This window comes from Cydia fagiglandana, chromosome Z (genome assembly GCF_963556715.1).
Source record: "Cydia fagiglandana chromosome Z, ilCydFagi1.1, whole genome shotgun sequence".
Lineage (NCBI taxonomy): Eukaryota > Metazoa > Arthropoda > Insecta > Lepidoptera > Tortricidae > Cydia > Cydia fagiglandana.
Window position 1 is genome coordinate 20,325,256 of NC_085959.1, and position 17,326 is coordinate 20,342,581.

A 17,326-nucleotide genomic window follows, 5' to 3' on the forward strand; every position below is an offset into this window, starting at 1 on the left:
TACAAAGGTTACAAAATAAAATGAATCTTAATATATTTTGATAAAGTTTACTGTTGCGTAAAATAGTTGTGGCGATCAAAAGGTTAAAAAGCTATCAAATATCCTAACTCGTATTTTCTTGCGCGCTTCTCATTAAGCAAATACATAATATAAGATAGTTTGTAGTTATAGTGGGCGTATCCTAAGATCACATACAGAGTGGTTACAAAAAACTGCGTGTATTTGACATATGACAGCATGACATGTGACAGCACCCATATAACGTAAAACACGCTTCAGGGTCATTCCATAAGAAACGCTACCAAAGGGTTCAAAAATTAAAACTGGTTTAAGAAGTCAAAACTAACCTATTTCCATAGAAAACATACTGAACCTTCATGTCACAAAAAAAAACCGAAAAAAAATGTTTTTTTATGGTAGCTCCTGTACAAAAAAAATATTTTTAATTTTTTTTTTGCATTTAATCCTGTGATGTGGGGTGTCGTTGGATAGATCTTTCAAAATGAATAGGTGTCACCATCAACAAGTTTTTGATTAAGTGAATATTTTCGGAAATATTCGTATCGAAAGAAAAATTATTATGATATCTTCGAGAAACAGTTTTTATTGTTCAGATAATGTATTTTAAAATAATTCAGCATTTATTACTTATATTTTTAATCGAATTTATTAAAAAGACAATAATTTCAATAAAATGAGCCATAATTTCGTATAAATCTGTCTTAATTTCGTACTCGTAACACCCGAAACGAACCATGAGTAACACCCGAAACAGGTAATTTATTTTATTAAAATTAAATAAGAAGTGATACTAAGTGTTACTTCAGTGTTTCAGTAGACTATACTAACTATTATTACTTGACATAAATAAAACTGGAGCTTACTTGATAAAATTCGCTTAATTATACATTTTGGTACTGATGGTCAGAAGGTATAGGCCAATTCGCGTAACGCCCGAAACAGCCACTTTTTAGTGATTCTCTCGTTACTTCTCTTATACTTTAATAATGTGCGTACAGGAAAGGAAAATATTATCAAAGTAGTAGATGAATCAATAGTTATAATCTCCTAGTTCCTGTTACAATATCGAATAAAACCTTATTTTATGAGTTCAAGTGTAACACCCGAAACGGTGGAATGACCCTTCATCTATTGAAAAAGAAAAAAAACTAGCAATGACCAACGATATTAAGTCATTTTAACACGTTCATTGCGGTAGGGGGTCGAAAGACCCTATACAAAGTATGGTTAATTACGAGTTATACTAATTGCCGCAGCGAAGGTGTGTAAACTACTCTAATTTTTTTAACGAATTCAAAAATATGTTCATATTTACTTATTCTTATTCATAGTCTTGGATGACATCAGTTAGCGTAACCTTTCAATTTAAAAATACTATAAGTAGGTTGCTTCACCACCAAAAGGACTAATACTTGTTATTATAAAAAAAACTTTTTTTCATGTGGTTGTGAAGCAGTGACATCCAGTTTAGCTAAACTTTTCTAGGTGGGACTTTTATTTGATTGACACAATATTTGTAATCATATTTTTTATAGAATAAATCCGACAAATCAAATAAATTGGAGCACTCACTGGAATCTGTAAAAACTAACGAAAGTATGCAGAGTAAACAACCGGAGTCCAAGCAGACGAAGCCAAACAAAGCTGAAATTGAAAAAGTTACCAAAAACAAAGAGAATAAAACAAAGGCCAAGAAAGTTAAGGAAGAAAAGAAGGACGAAGGGGCTGAAACCGCTAAGGAAGAAGATTCAAATAAAGTGGAGGTAAGATAACATCCTTTGAGCAGCACTACTTATAATAGGGCCGGTTGCACCTAACCGCCTGTCGCCGTTAAAGAGTTCGCAATACTTTCTTGTATGGAAATTATCATAGTTATTTGTTCAGTGATGTTGGTCTGTTAAGTGTGGTTGGTGCAATTGGCCCTAAGTCAATCGTTACGTCCCAGACATTTCTGTACTTTTTTGTAGTGGTATAAATAAGTAATAGTCATCTATGGAAGTGGCCGGTAAGGTTTTTTTTTTAATTTCAAAAGTACATAATACAATAATTTCTGCCATGTATTTTTAACAATTCCATTTTTACTTAACTTAGGATTTTTTTAAATAATCAAACAATAAAAATGACTGGGTTTATTTTCCTTCACATACACTTCCGTCCTGTTACCGCCTTGGGATTTGAATAGTTCATTGTTTACATAACTTCAACTATTACAGAGGAAGTCTGAAGACTCGTCACCTTCAAAGAGCAAAAAGGAAGATAAAGTCAACAAAAAAGAGCTCGAAAAAGAGAAAAAGGTAAGTCATAGAACTATAAAAAGCACGGTTTTGTTGCTAACAATTATCTCAATGTTAGTTATTGAAGTCGATTTTAAAGTTAACTAACAAAATACGTCTGGTTGACTCAAGACCAAGTATTTTGATGAAGTGATTCCTGATGGAATAAGGTTAGAGTTAATATCAGTTGAACCTTGTCTCAGGCTAGCGGATTGGAACAGTTCTACTGATATGAAATCAGCTTAACTATTATTTAAATTTAGTAAACTTAGTTACAGTGCTTTAGTTTTTATTAAATAGGTACTTAGGTAGACGGAAGGTTTGTAAACTCATTATTTGGCTTAGAACTTTTAGTATAACTTTAGTATTTCCCTTGTGAAAAATAATGCATTCACTCGGTGGCAAAATTTGTTTAACCCTCGTGACTTGAAACCCCCGCAACTCTTAAGATTAGACTTTTCAAACCACTCGCTACGCTCGTTCAATTTAGCATTCTTTCGCTTGCTCGGGTATCAATATAGCACGAGAGGTTAAACAAGAACTTTTCCCCCTTGTAAAACAAATAACTATTGCAATAGGAATGGATCAAGGAAGGTTTCACCATTGTGAAAGGTCCCGAAAAAGCCCCTAAAGACAAGAAGAAAGCTGAAGACATCAAATTAATCGAAGAGGCCGAGCGAAAGAGGTACTTAGTTATTTCTTTTACTATTAACAATTAGGTGAGCGTCAGGCTGGCAGGTGGACCTCAAGGAATTTCAACGAAATATTTATAAACATAATGTGCCTGCAGAACACCTCAGTTCAGTGAACTTTTAATAGAAATCAGACGCCGTAAAACGAGCTATTTAAAAAGTAAACCCGCTATCCTGAAGCTTACGTATAATTATATGGGTACCTAGTACAGTCAAGGTATTAAATATCAACACGGATAGAGTGTCAAAATAATTATTCACGACCTTATTGCCCATACTTGACTCCGGTTTATAACTACACATATGACTATGTGGGTAAACCGCAAAAGTATTATACACTCAGCGTCAAAAAAATCGCACATCTTAACTTTTTTCTTTCAAGCGGTTATAAACCTTATATTATATAAGGCAAGATATGACTATGGGGCCTTATTTGAAAGGTTATGAAACCCTCTATTGGAAAATGTCGTAAAATGGACGATCTACCGCATACAAAAAGAAAATTTTCAGGAAAAGCGAATCGACGTGTATTCAAGTAAAAATTGCAACGAATAAAATCACTACAAAATCAACAGATACAGAAAAAACAAACTTAAAACTAAACTTAAAACCTAGTGCTGCCTCTTTTTGCCCTCCGAGTAGCTTCCATGTGATCAGTCATGACTGTCATGAGTGCCACGATGTGTTTTTGGGTCTCTGGTCTCGTCGGAAAAGAGGACATTCCTCTATTGTTCAAACGTCCAATCTTCGTGCAGTCGGCAAAATTGCCTCCTGGCTATTCGATGCTATTGCTTTAATTGGGGGCCTGTAGAAGCTCTAAGGGGCAACATCCTCTTCTCTTCCGGCTTTCTTCCGATCGTAGAGATGCTTACTGCTGTTTTTGGAGCTGCTTGAAGCTGCTGCTGCAGCTCAACAGCCTCGGAGAAACGGTTCTGCAAAAAATTCGATACAATGTACCGGTTGTTTCTAGCGGAAGAGCAGTGTTGTCTTCCAGGTCTAGGCCTCCTGATGTAACCACCAGTCACCTGGAACCCCAGCAAGACTCGATGCACTCGGAAACCGCTTATGTTAAATCTTTCAGCAACTTCTTACTGCCATAGTCTTGTTTGCAGCAGTGCCACCTCTTGAGCTGCTCCTTCTGGCCTGGCCGCCTAGCCAAGGTTACAATCGCTATCGCTTCGACAACGAAAAGCATTATGTATCTCTATCACTCTTCCACATTAGTGTGACAGTGACAGTTGCGTTTCGATCGCTACGGAGCGTTAACGATTGGCATCTTGGCTACGCGGCCTGGTATCCATGTCGAAGGGTTTTTTCTTGCTGTAACGGTTCATTAGTAACCTCAGTGACCTCTGGAGAGCGAATAAACCATAACTAACCTTTACCCTCCATTTTATACCTGTCCCGGATTGCACAACAACGGACCGATTAAAATTGGATCTCGGCCCTTTTTTAAACAAAACCCCTATGTTCGGCGATGGTTGTTTTTACGGATAATGACGATTTATCTTTTTAAAGTTCATTAATTGCGCTTTCAAATGATACCAATATTGACAGGGTACAATGCATTAGATAAGAGCTATATTTGCTTGAAACGAATTTTGAGCGAGTTGCGATTTTTTTGACGCCGAGTGTACTTACGTTAAATAAATAAAATCAAAAAACAATCAGTCTTTACAATATATTTTACTATTCCATTGTTTTCGGTTTGCGAAAGCAACATTTTAATCACTTTTGTGCTAACCCTTTTCCACGATTGCATAGTACGATTACGAGTACGATTTATTGACCACATACGCGCCAGTAGAATTTCAACCTTAGCACTTTAAGCACGTTTAAGGTTCATTTTAAATTTGACTTTCGGGAAATGGGACTTGTCTTTTACTCACTCATTTATGTTACGATTTGCATGATACAGGAAAGAAGAGGAAAAGCTTGCAGCTGAAGAAGAAAAGAAGAAAAAACAGGCAGAGGCACTTAAGAAACAACAGGTAACAGTTTATCTTTCTTAATTTTTAGAGCATAGCTATCTTGAAATTAAAGTTTATAATCTTGAAGATAATCATCAATGTATATCATAGAGCAGCCGTCGGAAATATTTTAGCAGCCAAGGGCCACATTGTAGTTAACGAAGCTTACGCAGGCCGCACTGTTAATATTTATGACATTATCAGATACTGTCGTTGTGTCGTTTGTCAATATTAAATACAAAATAGCCAGAGAGGTTTGCGGGTCGCCTGGTGCCGACCGCTGTACGAAAGGTATATACTAGAGATCGAATTTATCTTTTACCAGGAACAGAAGCAGCAGCAACGAGAGGCAACCGAGACTATTATAAAGAAGGCTCCGTGGTCAGCGGCTGCGAATCTAGCCCAACAGGCGACGACTAAGGATGGGCTGAGCCTAGCGGAGATCCAGCGGCTCGAGCGGGAAAAGAAGCTGGAGCAGATGAAGGAACAACAGCAGGTGATGCAAGCCATCGCGCAGCAGCAGGCCGCAGCACTCGCGCGGGAACAGGTACCTCTATTTACCTTTTTTACACATCTTTATTCCATTTATACCTTCATCTCTCGACTATCCTATTCTTAGAATTATTTATCACTTTAGTATTTACAGTGTTTGTTTAATTCTTCTAGGAAATGCAAGCTAATTTGGGTTGGGCGAAAAAGAAACCTAATCCGGTCGGAGCGGGATTGTCTCTGGCCGAAATACAGGTGAGTTGTGTTGAAGTCATCAAACTAGTCTGTTTTGCAAGATAAATAGTACATTATTTACATTAGATTATATCTCACTCTATCCTATAGCTTGAAATGATAGCTGACCGGATCGTATATACGCGACCCGCGGCTATAATAATTGGCTGTTTGCATTTTTCTTTGTGGATACATGTTTAAAAAAATATAAGAAAACCAATACAATAATAAATGAACGTCCCGTCTGCTAAAACAGGACAATAATGGTTTGAATTATTGTAATTTGATTTGATGTTTGAAGAAAAACTTATTCTTAGAAGAACTTCGAATTTCCTTCGCCCAGCACATCATTGGCTGGACACGAGTCACGAGTGATATTGATATAACCGAGTATGCGAAGCGTACATAAATTACCATAGGGGGTTGTTGTGTAATTAGAATTTTTAAGGAGTCCTAATGTGATAACTATGTAATTCATATGTTAAATTCGGACACTACATCATTTATAACTAGAAAATGTGGTTATCTTAAGGCGGAAGCTCGCAAGCAATCAGCAGCGGCGGCCGCGGCGGCGGAGTCTGCGGCGCAGGCGGCTGCGCAAGTGCTGGAAGACGCAGCTGGCCCGGCGCAAACCAACCACGTGCCATGGGGCAACAGCACCCACAACGGAGGTCAATATCATTCTCTCACTAAGTAGTTTTGACATGTTTAAGGATCTGTTATACATATGTAAATAAATAAAAATACAGCGTGTGGACACATCGATCAAGCAATGAAGCGAGTTCCGAGATGCTGTTTTTTCTAATTTGTTCCTACGTGACTCTACCAATATTTTTGGACTAGTTACAGATTTACTGACATTATACTTACATAAAATAACATTAATTATATTCAGGCGGCTTCTGGGACTCGCCTGCCACGGCTCAACCTCCAAAACCAATCGAAAAGCCTCAAGAGCCGCAACGGGTCGTGGAACAAAACGTCAAAAATAAGAAAAAGAGTACTCTTAACATACCTTCGAAAAAAGAAACCTCTCCCGGCGCCGAGTTCGACGCATGGTGTAACACCGTGCTTGTTTCTTGGAGCGCCAAAATCGATGGTATGTACTATTTATCTATATAAATATTAATTAAAATATGTGAATACGTTATATAACTGGGTTCAGTGAAAGTAAACAAATAAAAATATCAACGCTATTTTTGTCTGTATTTTACAGTGCCTACGTTCGTTGGTTTCCTTAAGGACATTGAATCGCCGTATGAAGTAAAAGATTATGTAAAATGCTACCTGGGCGAAACCAAAGACTCCAGCGACTTCGCCCGCCAGTTTCTTGAAAAGAGGTATTTATTAGCCAAGTTTATTGTGTATAACTGTAAGCAGTTTACTGCTGCTATATTTGTGGCCTGTCAATAGGTAAATTTTTATTTGACAAATCATTTTCAAAATAACACATATTTTAGTAGGTACATTAAACTTATGCTAACACAGAACACGCAGGTAAATTAAATAAATATAATTTCTAAATATAACTATATTCGGCAGGTAAAACATGCCTTAAACGAGTGAGATGTGACAAGCCAGCACTGACAGGTTCTTGTATGTTAACAGGTCCAAGTTGCTCCGCGTCGGCATGGTGACGCCGTCCGACGACCTGTGCTCGCCCGCCGTCGCCGTCAACCCGCGCACTCCGTCTGCCTCCGACTATCAGGAAGTAAAGGTTACTTCATCGCCTTTAACCCGTGTATCACTCATAACCCGTCGAGTAACAGTTATAATTTAAAATATTTTTTTGTTTCAGGGTAAAGGCAAAAAGACAAAGAAGAATAAAATGCTTAAAGTAGACGCTCGCATACTGGGCTTCTCAGTGACTGCAGCCGAGGACCGGATCAATGTCGGCGACATTGACACGGTGTGAGCGATGCAGGTTACGTACTAAGTGTTCAATATAACTCGCCTTGTGATAAACCCGCCGGTTATTGTGTAAAACACGCGTGAGCTCGCGATATTACGATAACAATCTAATTTAATACAAGTCGTCGAACAACATTTGACAAATCATTTGTCGCTGCTTGTTCGTATAGTTCAAGAGTTACTAATATGATATGTTATGACTTGTGCTCCATGCCAGAAACCTGATATTTCAATTAATCATTGTAGGCTAGTAAGACAAACAGGGAGCGACATGTCAGGAAGAAATCATATTTAACAGTAGCGGCGCAAGTCCAGTTCTGACAAAATGTGTTTGTTGGTAACTTAAGAAGGAAGTCAAGTTTGCCATTAATCACTAAACGACTTGTTAAGACACTTTAAAATTTAATTAATATATTTTTGCCTATGTAAGTTTACATGCTTGACGCCCACCACAAGGGAGTATATGCAATACAAATGTGCACTGAGTTGCTATTTTGTGGGAATAATCCTGATGCGCTTAACTTTAAAATATTGTTTTACAACTGCTTTCGTGACTGCTTCGTGTTACACTTTAATTAATTGGTCTGTGATTTTAACGTCAATTTTAAACTGAGACGATAGGAATAATCAAATAATAAAAAATACTGGCGTCTCATAATTTTTTTTTTCCATTATGGGTTGGGGTTGGCCGGAGCATTTTACAGATTGCGCCAGCATAGATTTTTCTGTCTATTCCTAGAATTGTGTCTGGATGACCGAACCCTTTAAGCCAAATCTCATAAAACAAAACTAGATGCAGGGAAAACCTATGCTGGCACTATCTATGCAAATCTTTGACAGTTGCCAATCCCATTATGTTATGACAATGTGTGGCATATTTTTAAAAGTTGCATAATACTTATGAAATCTCAATCGACTAATTACTTAATAACGGGATTGGTTAATAATCATGAAAATTAAAATCGTTTATTCTGTAACGCTTCCTTCCGCTATCTGCCTCCTAAAGAAGATACACTTTCCAGATAGATTTTCGTACATTTCCCGCCTGTCTCTATTTCTATTGCACGCGCATAATTATATTGTTGTCAGGTTCGTACATTGACATTGACAACCGGCAGCATGGGCGGGACAGCAATATAATTATGCGCGTGCAACGGAGATAGCAACAGGCGGGTCAATATACGAATATCTATCTAATAAGCGTCTCTGCCTTAATAGCCAGCCACCTCTCTTACACTTTAATTGTTGGATAACCTATTTCTGGTAGACCCAAAAACTAAGCTACTATTTTTTAGATAGCACTAAATAATAGATAAATATAGAAACCGCGTAATCTGCATAAATAACAAGAGGATCCAGCATTTCTGAGTAATAAAGATTACTACCTAATCAGTAATGACTAAAGACTGGGTCCCGTGTTTTAGGGATACGGTTTCACCTACTGGTTAGAGAATCTCCAATGTCTTCAAGTAACGACCTTGTTACTCATTAAAAACGGCGATGACAAATTGTGCCTTGAAGTATGACTATCCCGGCCATTCGTTGGGATTAATGTAATTTAATTTATAAAGTCTATAATAAATATTACCATCCTCATGTTTAGCCTTAAGCGATCTGCGTTGAAAATTGTAGCGTAGATCGATTAAAGTAACCACCCGGACAACTTGGGTTATTCCCGCCTGTTAGTACCCAGTTGTTACCACTGGTAACAGCCGGATATCTTTATCACCTTTTACCACTGGGAACAACAGAAAAAAAACAACCAATACAAAATTGTAATATTCTCATAAAGATACCTAGATAAATATGAATTGGGAATGATTAACATGGACAAGAGGATTCGGTTTTATAAGTTAAAATTACGGAATAAAGGCAGGGTCACACATAAGTGTGCGATAAATGCGACAGAAATACGCCTGTAGCATACAAACATAGCAGACACAAGTCCAGCAAAGTAAATTGATGTTTAAACTTATAGGTAGTTGAGCGTTAGCGCTCGCCGTGCATGCAGAGCTGAGCTCCCCAAAATTGCTCCCACTTCCCCTACTTTTAATTTCTATTTCACATCATTCCTTGGATATCTGGGGCATTGCCTGCAACGTCTTGCAACAGATGAAACTAACGGCTGCACCACGAAGTTGCGTACGCGGGATAAGTGTGTCCCGAGCTTTAGACATGAATAATTACAAGCCTGAAATAGATAATTTATGTTTTGTCTTATTCTTAAAAATCCTGAAGTCAAAAAGACAGAATAAGACAAACTATTCAGATTGCTATCTAATTCAGGATTGTAGCTCGTTTACTCTCTAATACGACAATGCATAAAATACTATGTATAACGTTATCGTTTGTCGGGCATTTAATAGGTCTTACAAAATATACTTCCACTAGTTATTGCCTAAAATATAATTTACGCGAAACTCGCCGTTTTTATAGTAGCTTTTGTCGATGTACACGATTTATTTTTATGAGACATGCTGCAAGTCTGAACAGGGTTACTCGTGAAACTCGCATTGATTGGTGGCCATTCACAAGAGCGCTTCCTTCTAGAATGTGTAGTTACGACGAGTAGAGACATACAATAAATTCGATTCTATTTATTTTTCGTTAATCAATTAACTTAATTATTATGCTGTATGTATTAGAGCCTCTGCAGTCTAAACCACCAAGCGTCCCAAAAGCGGTGGAGTTGCCACTTTAGGTAATTTCGGCCGACCTAGCACACTGGCTCTCGTTGTGAGAGGATGCAATTAAGTGCGCACGATTCGAGTGATTCGGTCAGTTGCGCTTGGCCTGCGGACCCTGCGGCTCACGTTAACAATGTTTGTCGAGCCACGTCACGCCATATGTAGTTTTCTTATAAATACGGATCTGCCAGCCTGAAAATTCTTGAAAATCGAAATCTGTCACACTAACCGTCTAACGTATAAAGTTAAACATAACAATGTATGAATACAAGTTCCGATACTTACCTAATTAAAAATTCATAATAAATTTCTTGGTCCGTCTAACGCCCTGCTCATACATCGAAAAACTGTTGTACGTACTATCTAATAGGTATAGAGCATGCACAAGAAAATAGAAAAAAAAGTCCGTCTGAGTACCACTAGATCGGAAGTATGGCGCAATAAACCTACCCACAGCCCCAACCGAATGTTTGTAGTGCGCCTGCGCTGATACTGACACAAAAATATCGTTCACTAAACTTCAGAGGCTCTAAATAATTGTACTTTATCTATGATATTTGTATGGTTTTACAATTTAGTGTTTTATTTTCTAGTCAGTTTTATTCATCTATAATTTATAAGAGGCATCGATTTTAAATATTTTATCCCATGTACCTGTATAAACTGCAAGTTTTATCAACCGACTTACAAGACGTAGTAATCGTTTTCGTATTGGAAAACTCATATATTGGATTAATTTAGTGGGTTAGGCGGACATTATTATTTTTATTGCAAAGCTTAATAAATAAAATACACGAAATATTAGTTTATTTTTTTAGCACGAGTGCTGTATTATTTGTAATTATATAATGGTACTATAATTAGCTCATTCTGTGTAGTTATGCCTGCGACCGGAGCGGAGGGCGCGCGAGCTGACCTAGTGAGAGGTATCGCCAACACCAACTCATTTTTTTTTATTGTCTGCTTAATCCTGCATTGGCTGTAATAGTTATTCCATATAAATTCAGCCTAAGCCTTTTTACGCCTAACTAGATTGTTTTAGTCTAAATTAGATCGTCTGAAGGCGCCTGGGAAAAACTTTTGTTAATTTGTTATTGCTCGGCCCGAAATTGAGGTTGGACAACATCACAATAATGATTATAATGAAAACGTTTCCATATCAATGAATCGCCCTTGGGCTTGTAAATTTATGCAGCATCTATAATATTCAACAAAACACATTAACACGTTTATATACGCCTCCTAGTTAAAATGTAATCATTCACTGTATATTTCAAATTTAATCATTCACTGTACAATCAGGTTAGTAAAATTTCATGTAATTACACATCACACTAAATCTTTTCTCATAACTGTAAAAAAAATATGTTTGGTGTAATTGATTAGTACCGGATTCAGTATTCAATGCAATTGATCAATTGTTAGTTTGCAATGACGATTACGGCCAAAACATTCCTATTTAGTTTGGTTAATATTTAACCTAAACGCCTACCCTTTACCCACCGCGATGTTTTTTATCACCTAAACCTATAAAAATGTTTTAAAAAGTTTACAGACGTTAGTTAAAGATCGGACCTTAATGTTGCTGCAAAAATCACATATAAACATGTAATGCCATATAACAAATCGTAATCAAGTAGTCAAGCGGAGCCCAGACTCCCATGAGCCGTGGCAAAATGCCAGGATAACGCGAGGAAGAAGATAAATCGTAATAGTACGAATAAAAAAGTATATTTGTTTAGTGCCATTGAAAGCCATGACTGTCCGATCAATGTTTTTTAAACATGTTATCTGTGTACAAGCTGCAAAAATGCATGGTCACTAAGAGAATTCCATTCATAAGGTGTCGATGCAATTTTGCAGCCTGCTCGAACTCGGGACTTTTTTTAGTGTTGAAAATGTCTAGGTGACCATGATAAAATGAGAAAAACAATAAGTAGTACATTGTGCAACGCGGGGGTAAGTGAAATATTTTTACCCCCTGAGTTACTCACAATGTTTTTCATCACACTTGCGAAACTAAATTTTAAACGACATCATTCTTAAATACGGTGACATTTTAAACATTCGTCCGCCATATTGATTTTTTTGGCAGTGTAGGCATCGAAGGCACAAACCCATCGACATTCAGCAACAATTTTATTGTAAATTGTGTAAAAAAAATTAACCTGCTATTAAATTAAGCAAATTAAATATTTTTAAGCATAAACAAAAATATTAAATTATAAACGTCGGTATTTTAAAAGTAAAACTGCTTTATGACTTTAAACAAAGTATTTTAATTATTACCTGCATGGTTTGCAAGTTCGTATAAATTAGTGACATAATTAAAAAAAAAACCTATAACTCCCTAAGGGCTGGATTGGGAACAATATAGGCATTTGTCCTTCAGTACACCTACATGAAATAAGGTATTTTTCGAGCAAGTGTGATGAAAACAAAATAAAACCTCGCCAGGGCCATTTTTGTCTTCGTAACATCTTGTGTTGTCATTGAAGTCATTAGGGCCGCTCGATAAAGATATATACCTACAGAAATATGAATTACTCATTATATATAACTTTCAATAGAATTATTTTCTGTAATTATGAGCCGTTATAAATAAATAAAAAAAATCATTAATCTTCACTCATCATTCACTTGTCCTATTTATATGGATTCGGCGACCCAATATTAAATGATTATTGAAATTGGTATCACGCGGTAAGGTGATGTAATAACCTGTAGGTACAAACGTTCTGATCAATAATACGTTACATGCGTTATTTTAACACTTTCTTCTTTTTTGTTAAATTAGCTTTTCTGGCGGTCTAGCATGAGTGGCGTTCTCGCGCGCGACTTCATACATCTAGCGCGACTTCAAGTAAAGGCTCGCGCGCGAGAACGCAACTCATGCTAGAACGCCTGTCCTATACCAAAAGGTTAAAAGTTAGTATTCCATTAGCATATTCAGTACAAAAATGCTTGTGCTACACATTGATGGAGTCCCGCCTTTTCTGAGGTTGACTATGAAGGAGCAACACTAGGTATTTATAATTGTCTTAAATTTTGGTACGGAATCCACATTTTTCCACATGGCGAAAGATGTTACTTCCGCTCGATTATTGTTTTTTTAATGTAGTATGTGCTATAATCGCTTTAACCCTTCACCAGGCTAAGGTCCACTTGCACCGTCCTACTAACCGAAATCCTGGTAACCATGGTAACTCCAGGTATAACCTGTTAACCCCCGGTTAGTGTAATGGTGTAAGTGGGCCTAACTAAGGGATATGTATTTCCCATATACGGCACTTCAAACATGATAATTGTGTTCTATTTTCGATGAGCAAGACTGACATTCGATTGTAATTTTTGAAGTGTCCATGGTAAATGGGTAAGCAACTGTATCAAAATGTTCACAGAAATTATGTAAATAAATACATATATTGTTTTTGTATTATATTTATGTATATTGCATTTTTAAGAAATAATTAACAAAGCACATTAGTGTGCTAGGTTTTATATGAAAATATCATTTTTTAATCTGTATATAAAATATTTTTTAAATAAATTAATTTTAGACCAGGAAAAATACATAATATTATTTTAAAAAAATGGGTTGCACACAAAATTAATAGAAATTAACGTTAGTTATTGAAAGTGGAAGAGATGTAGTCTAAGAAAAATATTGTTCCACTAATTTGACAGCTGAAGTAGGTCGCAGTACGCACATGGGATCTTATATAGACCATATGCGGTAAATCTGGTCTCCAATAGTTGAATTATGACAACCCAGTTACTCAGTTGGACTGTCTAACTCGGAGGCATGATTTTACCTAGGCTTTACACCTTATCTACAAACCATTCAACTGAGTCATCCCCAACCAAGTCTTAGTAGCTATTTATTTAAATACCTGATAATAATGAAGTTTAAATAATCTGTAATAAATATTACGTGTATTCGAAAAATCCGAAAATACATAAATTCCTCCATACATATGTTGTTTCACCTAAGCTAATTTGGACCAGCACATGTAAAGTAACAACCGGGATAATTGCCACTATAGGGTTATTGCGTTTTTTTTTTCTATCAATATCAGTTGCTACAGCTGCCATCTACGTATAGGTAAAGGTCTGAACCTAGGTTTTCGAAATTTAGTGTCACGTCAGACCAACACAGTGCACGAAGTAAGTCAATAAATCCTTTTTCTATCCTGCATTTAGTTTAGATGTTTGATGATTGGTAATAAACGTGATCAATATTAGTTTGCTAAGACCTACCTACCATCCACTGGTCGTTAATAATTCTTAAAAAAAATTGCAAATTCATGGAGATTATTTTGTATATTTAGCAAAATACGATAGTAACTTTAATGTAGTTGCGTCTGTGTAAGGGATTTGCCCCAATGTCTGCGGTCAACAAGCATTTTCTTGATTTGTCTATGCCAGCGTTTCCCGTTTAAATAAAACATGTACCTATGTACTTATATTACTAGATACAGCTAAAAAAATTCTAAACGAATTCTTTTGGTAAAGACTTGTAGAAAGCACAGAGTGTAAAAATGTTTTTATACGCTAAAAACCCGTTTTTCGGGACATTGCGTTTTCCCTAAAAAAAATTAGTTATCCATACCGTCTCAGTGAAAACGCGTGTACTTTATTTTTCCGTAATATGTACTTCAGTGAAACCTAGGTTTAACTGGGATATTTTAGTCAAAACTAGTTTTCGCAGTGCCTTTGTGAAATATAGTTTTGTCTAGATCAGCGGTCGGCAACTAGCGGCCCGCGGGCCGCATGCGGCTCGTGAAACTGTCACTTGCGGCCCGAGTGCCGCCTTGGCTATTTTGTATATAATAGTGACAAACGACAATGTCTCATAAAGTCATAAATATAAACAAAGTACGGCCCGCGTCGCCTCCGTTAACTACTATGTGGCCCTTGGCTGCTAAAAGGTTGCCGACCGCTGGTCTAGATGAAACACATAACGTAAATAAATCTTTATTTTTTCAAGTTAACATAGTAAAATTCAGCACGTTCGCTTCGCTCGCTCGACTTCGCGCGCTGTTTGGTCACGGTTAACCTAACACGCTTCTCGCTTCGCTCTTCATCGCACCTATTTTTAGGGTTCCGTACCCTAGGGTGTTTCATTTTTCCGAATTTTCGATTTTCATCTGACTTTGCTCGAATTCTTGTTCTAACTGATAAAAAAATATTATACGTTAAAAAAAAATTAAAATCGGTCAACATTTAGAGGTTGCACAACATCAACAAATATTTTTCAAATAACCAACAACTCTACATCGGAGGGTAGAAAATGGTTTAAGCGTCTAACATCAAAGCAGAGAGTAGTGTGATACTGAACCTTCTACATAAAAATAAATTTTAAAATTAGTAGTAAACTTGGATTTTGGTTACTCGATAAATGTTCTAATTAAGATTTTTCAGTTTTTCCACCTGTTTCCAAAGGAAAAGTGCTTTTATCGTGTTTTAGACGCAAAATTCAGTTTTCTCATTAAATTTTAGTACTAGTTCATTATATTTTGTCATTTTAGAACATACTTCATTTTCACGCAATGTATGGGGTTCTCACTCTACCTTTTCAACTTGTGCAACCTCTAAACGTTATTCGATTCTTTTGAAAATTGAAATAGATAGTTTTTAGTGTGGGGAGACTCCATTGGTGAGCAAAGTCAGGAAAAATATTACAACTTTTTTTTCTCCATACAAAAGTGAATCACCCTACCGTACCCAAAGGGTAAAAACGGGACCCTATTACTAAGACTCCACTGTCCGTCTGTATGTCTGTCACCAGGCTGTATCCCATGAACCGTAGCTATCAAGGTTCATGAACAGTTGAAATTTTCAGATTATATATTTCTGTTGCTGCTATAACAAACAAATAAGTATTAAAAACGGAATAAAATAAATATTTAAGTCGGGCTTTCATATAACGAACGTGATATTTTTTGCCATTTTTAGGGTTCCGTAGCCAAATGGCAAAAAACGGAACCCTTATGGATTCGTCATGTCTGTCTGTCTGTCCGTCCTTATGTCACATTCACTTTTCTCCGAAACTATAAGAACTATATTGTTGATACTTGGTAAGTAGATGTATTCTGTGAACCGCATTAAGATTTGCACACAAAAATAGAAATATAACAATAAATTTTGGGGGTTCCCCATACTTAGAACTGAAACATAAATTTTTTTTTACATCAAGCCCATGCGTCCGGTATCTATGGATAGGTCTTCAAAAATGATATTGAGGTTTCTAATATCATTTTTTTCTGAACTGAATAGTTTGCGCGAGAGACACTTTCAAAGTGGTAAAATGTGCCCCCCCCCCCCCCTGTAACTTCTAAAATAAGAGAATGATAAAACTAAAAAAAATATATGATGTACAGTCAAGGAATTTAAATTCCGACCCATTTCGTACTTTGTCACAGTGACAACCGTATTAGGTCTCTAGCGGCTTTCATATTGATTGTCACTGTGACAAAGTACGAAATGGGTCGGAATTTAAATTCCTTGACTGTACATTACCATGCAAACTTCTACCGAAAATTGGTTTGAACGAGATCTAGTAAGTAGTTTTTTATTAATACGTCATTAGTCGTAAACCGCAATTTCATTGTGTTACTTGCTATTACGGAACCCTTCATGGGCGAGTCCGACTCGCACTTGGCCGCTTTTTTGCGTAATGGTACGGAAACCTTCGTGTGCGAGTCCAACTCGCACTTGGCCCGTTTTTTTACTCTGGCAAAATACCGTGAACGTTAACTAGTGAAAACGCGTTTTTCCTAGTCAATAATTACACTCATATAATTTTGAATGGTAATTAGTGAAAACTAGTTTTCACCTAGGCGCTTTGGGGAAACTAGTATTGACTGAAAAATACTGGTTATTTATAGTACACTCATGGACAAAAGAGGAACGCAAAAAAAAGGTTTAATTACTGGATAGCTACCTGAAGTAATTACAAAACTAGTACCTACATAAACTTTTTTTTTGCGTGCTTCTTTTGGCCATGATTGTAGTTTCTGAGTATGCAATAGAATTTTTATAGTTTT

At 36.6% G+C, this 17,326-nt stretch overlaps 1 protein-coding gene across 1 annotated transcript in view; it reads left to right on the plus strand.

Annotated features, from left to right (window-relative positions):
- LOC134679381 (GRB10-interacting GYF protein 2-like) overlaps window positions 1-16,533 on the plus strand; it is a 35,039-nt gene extending 18,506 nt beyond the window's left edge. Inside the window, exons 15-26 of the mRNA XM_063538278.1 lie at window positions 1,557-1,784; window positions 2,235-2,315; window positions 2,873-2,979; window positions 4,905-4,977; window positions 5,282-5,503; window positions 5,623-5,700; window positions 6,212-6,350; window positions 6,575-6,778; window positions 6,896-7,019; window positions 7,288-7,396; window positions 7,478-15,395; window positions 16,011-16,533. Coding sequence (XP_063394348.1) covers window positions 1,557-1,784; window positions 2,235-2,315; window positions 2,873-2,979; window positions 4,905-4,977; window positions 5,282-5,503; window positions 5,623-5,700; window positions 6,212-6,350; window positions 6,575-6,778; window positions 6,896-7,019; window positions 7,288-7,396; window positions 7,478-7,594 — 1,482 coding nt within the window. The 3' untranslated portion in view covers window positions 7,595-15,395; window positions 16,011-16,533. The remainder of the gene's footprint in view (window positions 1-1,556; window positions 1,785-2,234; window positions 2,316-2,872; window positions 2,980-4,904; window positions 4,978-5,281; window positions 5,504-5,622; window positions 5,701-6,211; window positions 6,351-6,574; window positions 6,779-6,895; window positions 7,020-7,287; window positions 7,397-7,477; window positions 15,396-16,010) is intronic.
- Window positions 16,534-17,326: the final 793 nt, after the last annotated feature.